Here is a 13088-nt window from a genome sequence, read left to right as displayed (position 1 = left end):
AGCCTACGTGTCACGCTCACTAACTCCAACTGAACAACGCTATGCACAGGTGGAAAAGGAAGGCATTTCTGCTTGGAGACCGACCATAAACCATTTGTCAGCTTGTTTGGTGATCAAGCACTAGATCTTCTACCCCTGAAAATTCAACAGTTCAGGATGAGGCTCATGCGATACTCGTACTTCATTGTGCACGTGCCAGGAAAGTCACTTTAGACAGCAGACACATTGTCACATTCGCCTGTGGACACTCACATGTCTGAAGCGGAACAGGAGATGATGGAAAGCACTAATATATATATGTGTGTGTGGGTGGGTGGACTGTGCAGTGGAAACCTTACCTGCTAGCCACACACATATGGAAATCATAAAAGAGCAGTTGCAAGCTGATAGTATCTGCTCTCGTGTCATGAAGCTGTGTGCAGATGGATGGCCAGTGCATGCAAAGCAGGAACCTGCACTGAGAGGCTACTGGCCAGAACGGGCTACACTCACTGTGCAAGATGGTTTACTACTAAAATACACTAGGCTTGTGATCCCGTCCAGTCTGAGGAATGGGGTGTTGGCGAAGTTGCATAAAGGACACCAAGGGGTGGTGAAATGCAGAGAATGTGCTCGTCAGTCTGTGTGGTAGCCAGGACTCAGTCAGCAGGTCAGTGAAATGGTGCTCAAATGCAGGGCATGTATTCAAGAGCGTCAGAATCCTAAAGAGCCACTCGTGGCATCTGAGTGCCCTGCAAGCAAAAGTTAGGGACTGACTTGTTTGTACTGAAAGGAAAAACATACTTAGTAGTGGTAGACTATTTCTCCAGATATGTTGAGGTTGCACAGCTATCTAACACTAAGTCGACTGACATCATTGTCCAGCTGAAGTCAATCTTTGCCCGACATGGGATTCCAGAAGAGTTGATGTCGGACAATGGACCACAGCTTTTGGGTCAAGACTTCATGCAGTTTGCAGACACATATGGGTTCAGACACATTACCAGTAGTCCAAAGTTTCCACAAAGTAATAGAGAAGCTGAACGCGCAGTTCAGATGGCAAAAAGTCTCTTGAAAAAGGCTAGCGACCCTTATCTGGCCCTGCTCGCCTACAGAACTACCCCTCTCCAGAGTGGGTTTAGTCCGGCTCAGCTGCTCATGGGGCGACAGCTTCATACCACTGTGCCAACTCTTCCCTCTCGGCTGGACCCAGCATTGCAATCTGTTGGCGATTTTGTTCATAAAGAGAGCGAAGAAGGAGCTGGAGGCTGAACGTTACAACAGGAGACATCGCGCAAAATCGCTTAGTGATCTAGTGCCCGGAGAGCACGTATGGGTCACTGATGTAAAAGAATCTGGGACTGTGCTGCAGAATCACACCAGTCCAAGGTCATATCTGCTAGATATGCCCAAAGGGGTGGTGAGATGCAATCGTCAGCATCTGATACCCTTACTCTCGCATGCAAGTGATGGAGACGCAGTGGAGCAGCAGGAGTTGCCGGAGACAAACAGCGAACAGGTTTCTACATCTCTGGGGAAAACACCTGAAACCCTGCCTACTGGGAGAGCTGTAGTTAAACCAGAGACACTGAATCTGTGAACTGAAACGAAAAAACAAAAACAAAAAGAGCATGTTTTGTTATTGTGTATGTAAGTGACGATGGGTAATGATGATGTTTAGTACAGTAAAAAATTTGAGATGCAGGATAGTTTCATCACAGTTAGGGGTTAATAAGGATTATTTGTTATGGTAACATTTTCTTCCCTACAGAACGAAATAGGAACAGACCTTCAACAAAAGAGGCAGAATAGTCCTCTACCGTCTGGTGAGACAAAGGTAGTCTACCCGTTGTTCTCTAGAAAAGGGGAGATGTGGTGTTGTGTTAAATAGCCTTTGGTGATGGTTAAGTGTAAGAGGAACCAATGTGGAGAGAGGAGATGAGGAGGACACCGATTAGAGTGTGACACGACAGGAAGCCAAGGTTAATAATAAAAAGCAGTTCGTGTGCAGAGAACTCGCGTAGAAAGAGTATTATTACAAAATACGACAAGTCTTATAGTATATCTCTAACACTTTGTAATAATTCTACTTGTGATGTAGAAGATAATTATCAAAGTATGTAATTATATAAGAATGTTAACAATCTGTAATAATTTTTTAGTATATCACTAGTGTGGTGTAGAACAAAATTATCTATGTAGAAATACTGCTTGCAAACCAATGATGGTAAGATGATGTCATGGGGTAGGACTGGATAAGTCTAACTTCTTCCTACTCCGTTCAAGCATGTACTAGGTATAAGCAAATTGATAATGCATTTGTGGATATGTGTGAAATTATGTGTGTTGACATATTGACTGTCTTTACATGTTTGAAAGAATAAATCAAATCAAATCTCTCTTGTATATACAGTATATATGCATTTGTTCACTGTATTACACATCTTTATCAAAAGGAGTAAACACAGCTCAGGGCCAGGCTCAATAAGTATTTTTTCTTTGCCTTGTGACATGTACACAATACCTCCCTGTATGTAGCTATATAAAGAGCTCTGCTGCATGGATGTGATTCAGCAGCAAAGCATGATCTTTAAGATTTAGCACTGGACTGTAAACTGTGGCATGCTGAGATTAAGCAGGGGAAAGGGGGAAGTCAAGGGAGGACTTGATGCCTGAATAAACTTAGTCATGTTGCTGTGGTGATGATGAGTAGAGCACGTTTAAAGACATATTCAGTGTGTCCCTACACAGCAGCAGAGTATTGCGTTTCTCTTTTGCCATGTCTTTATGCATTTCTGGGGTTAATCTCCAAAATGACTGCATGTCTTAAACAGCCATGTGCAGTGTCTGATGTGGAAGTGGAGCACTGGGCGGTTGAAGCACATGGGCACAGGTTGTCTTCAGATTACATCTTTATTGTTGGTTTAATAGAAAAATGTGCCTCTTTTGATACAGATTCAAAATTACTTTGACAAAAACACAAAAAATACATACATTTTTTTTTTTAGCAGCATGGCTTTAATTTCAGATCCTCTGACATCACTGGGCATGTCAGAACATTTAAATGAAAATGACTATACTGAATATTTATATAAAAAGATACATAACTTATGTTGGGAGGACAGAAGCAAATAGCTTTAAGAAGTGGAGAGAGGCAATACAGGTATAGCAGTTTAGATAAGGAAGGTTTAGCAGAGCCTCACACTGCATTATTATTCATATTTCAACACGTAAGAATGTAGGAAGGCCTGGGCTGAGTGTTGTCCTGGTTGTCCATACAGAAATACAAGGAATATATCACCTGCAAAAGTTGGAATATTTATGGCTGTGAAAACATGCATACAGTCAAGGTAATAAAAAAAAAAAGCATGATTCATACAGGGGTTTCCTGAACATATGAAGCATATAAAGGTCTGTGCATTAGTCAGGTGTGACCAAAAGCAATAAAAGAAAAAGTTGGTTCAGAAAAATTGGTACTGGCAACAGCAGTGAAAAACTATTCTAGCTGGAGGTGGTCCACAGCATGTCTAGGAGGTGCTGACATTTTTCAGATTGTGGCTCAGCTTCATAACATACAGTACAGACCTTCGGCTATCCTGTTTCACATACTGTTTGCATGGTTTCAAGATGAAGGAAAAGCACACCAGTAAGCACCAGTAATATGTAAACAGCCAGTGAAGACTGAGGACAGAGGAGCAGAGAAATGGCACATGGCAGCGTCGAACAGCCAGGATCAATACTGCAATAGTTTGGACTAACTCCAAGTTTCTGAGTGGCAACTGACTGAGATATCTGCAGTAAATTCAAACAAGTGGTAAATGCAGTTGAATAAAACACCACAAACTGTTCAAATAAGTAAATATGAGACCTCGGTTGTGAACACATGGGGTAAACACTGGTTTGTATGAGTTTCGGAAGAATGTGACAAATGACAAACTAAATCATGTCTGCCAAGCTTTGTCTTGTGTAAGACAGGGTTTAATAGAAGCTGGTGCTTATTTACAGTATGTGCAGCCTTGTGTGCCATATGTGCTTCTATGTAGCTCTGACCTGCATACTGTACGCCACAGCACTAGTGGATGCAGAATACCAAGCATAAGAGAGATTGAAGGTTTGTTATTTGGACTGCTAGGGAAAACAGTTAAAAGTCCAACAACAGCTCAGTAAAAAAAACAAAATATAGTCATTAGTACAGAGAAGTGACAAGTTAAAGGAAAAACCAGAGTGCTTGACACCTACAATGAGGAGGAGTCACCAGATCTCTGCCCAGTTGAACAATGAGAGGAGATTTTGGAGTGGTGTTAGACAGCATCACCATCACCAAAACACCAAATGAGGGAATGTCTTTTGGAAGAATGGTGTCCATCCCTCTTGTAGAATTTAGAGACTGTAGAATCAATGCCAAGGAGCACTGAGACAGTTCTGGTGCCACATGGTGGCCCAACACCTTACTAAGACATTTTCATGTTTTTCTTCTTCAATTTGTCACCTGTCTATATATAGTTTAGACAACATACAAGAGGCTCTACTGTTGGTTTATCTGTTCCTGAAAGTAGTAGTGTAGATGAATATGAACTCGAAGTACAGGTAAACATTCATCGATTACAATCTGACATGTTTAGACATCAGAAAGAGAAGCAGTAAGAGGAAATGGACCGCGAGCCCAGTCGTGATGCATAGACAAGAAGACTTTGGCAACCACATGCTAGTTCAGCAGACACCATGCAACCATCTGGATGTACTGTATCATTCTTCATTCATTCAGCTACTTCACTTTCAAATATTATTTTAAATTTGAACACAACAGTTCTTGTTTTTCTAGTAGTCATTGAAGTGCATCACTAAAACGGTAACATATAAATCAGTTATTAAAGAGCCCATGGCATGCTTTTCTGTGTTCGCTGACTTATCTACAATGTTGCAGCGATGAATTATCTTAAATGTGACTAAAAGGTCAAAAACACAAAGTGTACCTATGTTGTTGTACTTCTGTGTAGAAACAGCTTGGTTTATACAAGTCCTGTGATCTCTAACTGGTGAGACTTTTTTTCCAACTACCCTGGACCAGTGAATGATCAGCTGATCCACGGTGGATTCCCCTGGAGCACAGTAGCTGTTTGTTTTGACTGCTTGAGGCCAGTGTGTCTGCTTCATGGGATGTGTTGTGGGTTGGCAAGAGGACTGTAAGAGGCTCTCCTTGTGATATCGGGTTTTATTGTTCTGAAATAATCACAGACTATTTGGAGTTATGATGGGTGCAAAGCTAATCTAGAGGTACCCAAGATTAAAAATGTAATGGCTATAAATAAGCATGCCATGGGCACTTTAAAAATAAATTAAAATCTGTGGTTAGTTAAAAACCATTACAAGGATGTACTTTAGATTGAGAGATGTCAGTTTCCTTGATTTGAATCTACAGTAGACCAACAAAAAGGAGCACTCATCTGGTTCCTACCGCAGACGGGGTGAAGTGGGTACTAAAGACAACAACCAAAAAAGAGAATAATAAGAAAAATCGCTAAAAAGCCAATGACAAATCCACCTATACAGGCTTTGCTGTTGTGTCTCAAATCTAGCAACATGTTCCGGTGTGTCACAACTGGGCTGCTGGTTGTTTCATAACTGTAAGGCAGATTTTCTTTGTTTTTAAATGGAGTTTAGGGCTGTGACTCAAATGTCTTGCTTTTAGTCCTCGTCTTGTTTCTCAATGTTAAAAAAAAAAAAAAAAGTGACGCTAGGCTTCTAACTAACCTGGTGACTCTATATTAAACACGAAAAATCGGTTCACAGTAAAAAAAAAACAAAAAAAACTGAACAATTTTAATAAATTTTGTGCATAGAAACACATTCTTCCTTTTGCAGCTGTTGTTAGTAAAGGCTGAGGTCCTTTAATATGGCTGCCAGAAGGTAAGCCCTCTGTAGTAGTTTTCATTCACTCATTTATTTGCCACCTTCTGAGACCCCTGCTAAGTGACATAGGCCTCTTGGTAACACTTGGTACTGAGTTTTCATTGGGGTACTAAGTTGTCTATTTAGCTTATGTCTTTACAGACATATTTACATTGTGGGTGGATTCTATCAACATAGTTGAACATAAGGGCAATGGGTTACTTATTTTTTAGCTCTGCAAACCTCATAATACAAAAATACATTTATAACCACAGTTATTATTAGGCAGAAGGATTATAAAAACAAAAATCTGCAAGTTTTTTTTTTTTTTGAAAGTGACAGAGAGATGTCTCCTGGTTCTTAAGATTTAACTGGGCTCCATGTTTTTAATTAGATCATTGTGCATGAGCTTTATGTTCAGATTAATGTCATTTTGTTTAGTTTGGAGGATGATGCATCTCAAAAGTGAACCCAAAGTTGGGTGATCTGAAATAATCAAATCAAACTGTGATGACAATTAATGGTACATGAACAGCTCATGCAGCACACCATTTTGAATGACCACTGCTTTTTTTAACGTCTCTTAGTAGCTGCTGCAAATAGCATCAACATCTGTGCTGCCAAGAGAATTTTACATTGCCTCAGTCAAATTAGAGGTGTCTCTTGTTGCCGTCAAACCAGCTTTACTCTCTCTAACCAGCGTATGTATCTCAACTGCTTATGTTTGTGTGTTTTCCCCTAACTTTAGTTAAGGATATCAGACATTTAAGTGACTGCATTTCTACAATTACAGACAGAGAAAACAGGCTGTGAGAAGGATAAGCAGTAATGACAATTAGAAATGGTGCAGGAAGAGGTAACAGACAGAGCAGCAATAAAGAGGATCAAAACTAGAGAAAACAGATATGAAAGTATGACAAGAAGGAAGGAAACATTTAAATGTTAAACTGATTATGCACCAACTGTTAAATTATGAGGAATGGAAGTCTGACATTTCTACAGTTAAACAGACACTAATGAGGTATCGGAGGAAGCAAGGTTGATTGAAAAGAGGTGTCTGGCAGCTTTGTAGTTCGGACACCTGATTCAGATTGCTGCAACATTGCACAGAACGGTGAAAATAGAGTAGTAAGTAATGAGAATGTCAACATGTTCAGCTGGCTTGCTGAGGATTGACTGATTACAGAGGTATAGGTGTATGTCTGCTGTTAAGAAATGCTTCTCCTATAGCATTGCCTCCCCAAAACTACACTCAGCAGTGAGGTTTGTGTAGCTTTCAGGCTCTCAAGTGTTGTAACACAGACTGAATAATGGCAGCAAAAGCAAAGAGGGGGACTGACAGAATGGATTACCAGCTAAACACCTGGGCATCTCCTTGTCCCAGTTCCCCCCTCTGCTATTCAGTTATGCATATACTCACAGTGTAAGTTAAGCAGTTGATTATTGCACCTCTACTTCACATCTGTTCACTAAGATCCTGTAATATAAGAGTGCAGAGGTAAATGGTCTGAACATTAACAGTAACCACAAGCTGTCCTCTTGAGGGACTGTGTCAGTGAGGTTGTGATGTTTTGTTTCAGTATAGCCAACACAGTGAGTGAAGCCGTCAAGGCACAAAACTCAAAGCAGCAAATTGATTGGATTATGAGATGGACTGGTGAGAGCACAGGTAGTTGGGCGATTTTATCTCAGTAGTTCCCTCTTATCAATGTAATGTAATGGTTTCATATAACATAACTGTCTCTACTATAATAATGCAGATGCAAAGGTGCTGCACACATTCACACAGAGGAACAATTTCAAATAAAATGATACAGAAATGACTTTAGTTAAGTTGATGTAACCCTACGCTACCAACAGTCTCCTGTTAGGATTGCATGAGTCCAGTTCTTTCCACTTAAATGTGTATAAGGTGTGCCCACCAAAAAAAACCCTTCTATGAATAGTTTTTCAAAGTCGTAACAAACAGTTTATGCTGATTTGTCTAGCACTGTGGTAAAAAAAATGAATAAAAACTAGAGTTAGAAGCTGAAAAGTTAAGGCTGGCTCATGAGAAGACTAACAGCTGTAGTGTTTAGTTTCAGTAATTTAAGCAGCAGATGCACAGTGCTCACAGCACACAGTGGTCTTTGCATACATTAACCTGCCACACGCTGCATTCACTGAACTGTGAAACAAATCAAAAACTCTAGGGCTCATGGCGTGAATCAGTGGAACTGGTAGAGTAGTTGAAGTCATTTTGATAAAGACCCTGGCTGTGTGCACAGTGTGATGCAGCATGTGGATGAGTTGAGGTGATTGCATCTGTTGGCTAATCCTTTTAATGAATTGTCTGTTGTCTCCAGTGACACTTACAACAGATACGTATTGTATCTCTTGTAGCTGCCATAGCAGCAAACAGTCAAACTGAATGAAGGAAACCTGAAAGTCACCCAAGATAATATTGGTTCAGCTATACAAACTAAATATAACACAGTGCTTAAAACAAAAAAAAAAAACTAGATTCATTTGGTACTACATTTAAAAGTTTAAAAAGTAAGTTTATCCCTTCACTGTTCTTATTTTATATACCTCTTGATCTTAACAATGCTTATATGGAATCTAAAAAAGAAAGCATAGTTACTGAATACATGATAAATGCTGTGAAATCAGACACTGCTACTGTACAGTTGGTTAATGTGTCTCCTTTTTGGAGGCTGATGAACAGTTGTAGTTGAGACTGTGTTGTGCTTCTCCACCTTCTTTTTGTCCTCTGTGGTTTGTACAGTAGGCAGAGCCCCCATTTTTACTTCTCTACGTATCAGAATAACAAACAGCCCATGAGGGTCCAAGTGGGTTTAAAGTTTGGCCAACAGGAAGTGGCTTGCTGGGAGCTCTGGTTTGGAGGAGGGCAATCTAAGAATGAGAAAAGGTGCTGGTGGGCTGAATCCTTGGACAAAAGCAGAGAGATCACTGAACATCAGGAGCAATGCGTGTTTATGTATTTTCAGGTCTAGGTGAATTATGTGTAATGTGGATGGTAAATGTATGTAACCTTTGTATGGTGCAACTCAGATGTGTGTCTCTACGTCAGTGTAGCCAGGCAGGATGTCTCCATTGGAGCAGATCTTGGGCTCCTCCGGTGGTGGGTAGTTGGCCAGTATTGGGGCAGCAGGGGATGTCTCCTCTGGTAACGCTGCCTGGCCTCGCTGGAGCCTGCGGTGTATGAGGGGCACAAAAAACAGCACCATGCCCCCCACCATAGGAGGCACCCCAGCCAGAGAGAAGGCCACTGTGTAGTTCCCAAAGTAGTCATGTAGGAGACCTGGGCAATGGAGGCAGGGAGACACAGGGGATAATGTCATCCTGTCTTTTAATAGGAATCCCACCAAAACACAGTATCAATTTAACAAGGTAAGTTGCTGTCAGGGGTGATAGATCATGGAGGGAAGGTAGATGTGAAGCATCCGGACTCAGGAAGAGACTAAAGGAAATGTGTCCATTTGCTTTTTCCCACAATTAGAACATCAATGTTATGTTTTTAAATTGAAGGTACAATGTAGAGTTTTTGACCACTTGTTAACGTGATGCAGTAGTTTTGATAAGTGGGAACCTGTTTTGTTTGCAGCTTCCATCCTGCCATTGGTTTCAAGCTGCTCCACTGATTGACAGCTGGTAGTGTAATAAATGTAAGCAATTCACTGGCAAACACAGTAAAGACTGCTAGCAAGCAAACACTGGTATAAATAATGCATTCAACACATATTTTGGACTTGGAGGATACAAGGTTACAAAAAAGCACTACAGGCAAACTAAATATGGCAGCTTGAGGCATTTAGGGGGTTGCAACTCTACAGTAAACTTAAGCAACTGTTGTTTTTAGAGATATATTTGTATAAAACCCTGTAATATTGCTTTATCACTCTTTGGGTTTTGATGTTTTCTTTCCCAGTTCAGTAACCGCTTCAGCTTGTAAACAAATGCATATGTACACTAGTATTTATGACAGTTGGGTACAATTCAGTTACACTCGGCAACTGTAGGGGGAGACTTACTGCCAGGTTATGTATTGTTGCTTTAACTGACTAATCCTTTCACCTTTAGTATATAACAGGAATATCACTATGGATATTAACTGTTTTGACATAACTTTGGATATGTTATTAACATGTATTAATATTTTGCTTTCTGTAAAAATTGGATGTGCAGATTTGCATAGATTGTTTTGCAAAATGTTCCGCTCAAATTTCACTCTGTTACCGCTCACACCATGAGCCTGAAGCATGCCCAAGCCCAACCCAGAATGCATCCGTGTCTTGCACAGTGATCCAACACTTTTCACTCAAAAAGGAAACTGAAAGTTCATACAGGTGTACTGTATATTTTTATTTAATTAGGCCCTTTGATTTGTTGAATTATACCCATGACTTTTTGTGTTATAGGCCTAATTGTAATTTGAAATAAATCATTTCTACAGGTATTTGGGGAAAAAAGTAGTTGTCGTTCTTTGGGATTTAAAGCTGAAACTGAAATACATCCAGATTTTCCCCTTTTTTTGGAGTGAGTGTGCGATTTGAGTGGAGTGTGATGCAGTCTGAGTTGAGTGCTGAACGCTAATGAACAGAGCAGCTTTGAGCAGGAGAACAGCTAAGTGAACGAGGAGTGGAAATTCTCCCTGCTGCACTCCGCTCATATGCTCTGGTCCTGAGGAAACCGACTAGGCTGAGAGCATGAAATATATTAAACCACTGACCTCAACCACCACAGTCTGAGAGCTCCAGTTTTCTGAGGCCACTAAAGGAGGGTCGTATGTTTAGTAGTAAATGCAGTCCAGTTAACTGATGTGATGCCTGAGTCATAAAATTAATGTCTGCCCTGACTGCTTTGCTATACACTGTTGTTAGAGGGCTAGAGAGAGGAGATAGAGGAGACCTGAAATGTATGTGCTTTTTTTCCCAGAAGACAAACCCCTGGAGACAGCCTGCAGCTGGCCATGGGCCCAAACCTCTCTTAATATACTTCACTGTACCATCTATCCTGCTCTGTATTTGCCTTACTTGCCCTTTACTCCCTGCATTTTTCCCTACCCTTGTACATCTGTTTTTCCTCTGCTAATATATATTCGCTTGTTGTGTGCAGTTAGTGTCACCATCCAGATGTCGGTGCAAGGGGCCAGATCACTGCAAGTTTATTCTGGATTATGTTGCATAAAATGGTGCTATATTGTGAAAAACTGTCGAAAAAAGAGAGGGCTTCTCACCAGCGATGGGTGGACCTGCTGTCATGGGCAGAGCCATGAGGCCTAGTAGGTAGCCTATGGCCTGCGAGGCCTGCATGGGCCCAACCAGCTCGAACACTATAGGAGCCATCAGGGTGAGGAAACAGCCATCACACAGCCCCAGAAACACACACACAACGACCAACCCCTCGAACACATCACACTGAGGAATCATCATGGACATTAGTCCCAGAGCCATGAAGGACACCACCTGGAACACACAGCAAGAGCACATTTTTAAAATCTGTTATTTTTATTGTTACAAGCCATGGTAGTCTGTTTCATAAGGCAGAGCTGCAGTAGGTGTTTTTAGCTGACTCATTTTCTGTAAAATGTATGAACAAAACTTTAATCAATGCACCTCCAAATCGGGCGCAACATAGTGGAAACAAACTCAGAACCCATGATGAGTGTTACTCAGCACGACACGTTTCTGTAGGTTCCTATAATCGGGAAAAACCCTTTAAAACCCCATTAATATCACACAGACTTACACATTTTATGGATGCATGTCATGAAATTTGAGTTTTTAAATTATCTATCACTCATTATCCCTCTGCACAGTTTAACAACATGCAGACTGAGTGTGGCGGTTCTGGCCAGCACAGCCAATGATTTATCTTTGTCTTTGCATTCAGTAGGAACTACATAACTATACACAAGCAAGAAATGACAAATCCAGTTTGTATTCATCCCTCAAATTACTCTGAACAGCCTTTCCCCTTGCCATCTTCTCAGGACTGAGTCATTATCTGGGCAGTATTTTAGCAACAAGAAAAATTGTTTTCATTCTGGTGCCATTACTGTGTGCAAGCATCGCTGTCAGGTTTGCCTGCAGCCTAATAAGCCATTAATCACTCTAATTGCAAATTAAAATATCCACTTTTTGTCATAACACAAATAACCCTTTTAACAGAATTATATTAAATAAATGAATTATTAGGTATTAAGTATTAGTTCAGTGTAATAATGTGTCCCAGCGGGGCTGCATTATATAGGGGAGATTTTATTATGTAGCATATCCTTACTGATATAAATAGGGTGAACAAAATAATAGAAACCTCTGCTAGTTTAATACAGTATAGCTAAACAGCACCACAGGCTACATTCCTCCAGAGTGACCATAGAGTTGAATCAACACTTCAGTAAAGCAATTTCAACAAAACTGAACATGATAACCTTCTTGAAGGGTGGATTTATAGCATTACTGTTGTATTAGACTTCATTATTCTTCAGTGTCACGTAGTAAAATGCAAACTGAGCGTCAAGCTGTGTAATTATATAGGAATGTACAGTATGTTGTACTAGTATGATAACACTAGGTATGGTGGCAGTTTAAATTTTGATGCGGCGCTCTCACAACGCCCTCACACTGTAATCCCTAACATTTTCATAATGATGTGCAAACATTAAGGAAAAAGTGGACTCCCTATATGTAAAGCTTTCAAAGACACGCCTCACCTGCATATAGATCTTTTGAACGCCAGGAATGAGGTCCCCGATTTTGCCAAAAGCGAGGCGTCCCACCCCGGATGAAGCTCCTATGCACACCAGGAGCACCCATTCCTTTTCTGTCTCCTTGAACTGCTTCTTCGCAAAGTTAATCTAAGAAAAGAAACAGACACAGCATTGATTGTGCGGCAGATAATGTCATTATGCTGCACAAGAAAAACACCAGAAGCTGCCAATGGTGAAGGAGCTTGGAAAGATACCACACAACCTGCTTGTGAACTGTTTCACATTTTCTTACTCTGTCTACGAAATCAGTGAACTGGGTAATTGGGCGTGCATTTGGCGGAAAGGAGGAATTGTCCATCCATAACCCCAAAGCCATAGTTCTACAATAATACAATGTCTTCATCCAAAGACCTTTGCAACAGCAGGACATGAAGAGCCAAAACATATAGGTCAGACCCTCCCAGTCCCCTTAGGCTTTACCCCCCCCCCCCACACTACAACCCAA

The 13088-nt window shown here is 40.8% G+C and overlaps 2 protein-coding genes across 2 annotated transcripts in view; one reads left to right on the top strand and one right to left on the bottom strand.

Annotated features, from left to right (window-relative positions):
* The window catches only part of LOC109955653 (thiosulfate sulfurtransferase/rhodanese-like domain-containing protein 1), a 47337-nt gene that overhangs the window by 3897 nt on the left and 30352 nt on the right, over window positions 1-13088 (top strand). The gene's annotated exons all lie outside the window — the stretch shown is intronic.
* Window positions 5075-13088, bottom strand: part of slc16a2 (solute carrier family 16 member 2) — a 25153-nt gene continuing 17139 nt past the window's right edge. Inside the window, 3 exon segments of the mRNA XM_020592011.1 lie at window positions 5075-9172; window positions 11108-11336; window positions 12587-12730. Of these exon segments, the coding sequence (XP_020447667.1) occupies window positions 8919-9172; window positions 11108-11336; window positions 12587-12730 (627 nt within the window). The 3' untranslated portion in view covers window positions 5075-8918.

Source organism: Monopterus albus, unplaced genomic scaffold (assembly GCF_001952655.1).
Source record: "Monopterus albus unplaced genomic scaffold, M_albus_1.0 scaffold2.1, whole genome shotgun sequence".
NCBI lineage: Eukaryota > Metazoa > Chordata > Actinopteri > Synbranchiformes > Synbranchidae > Monopterus > Monopterus albus.
This window is presented reverse-complemented; position numbering and strand designations above follow the sequence as displayed.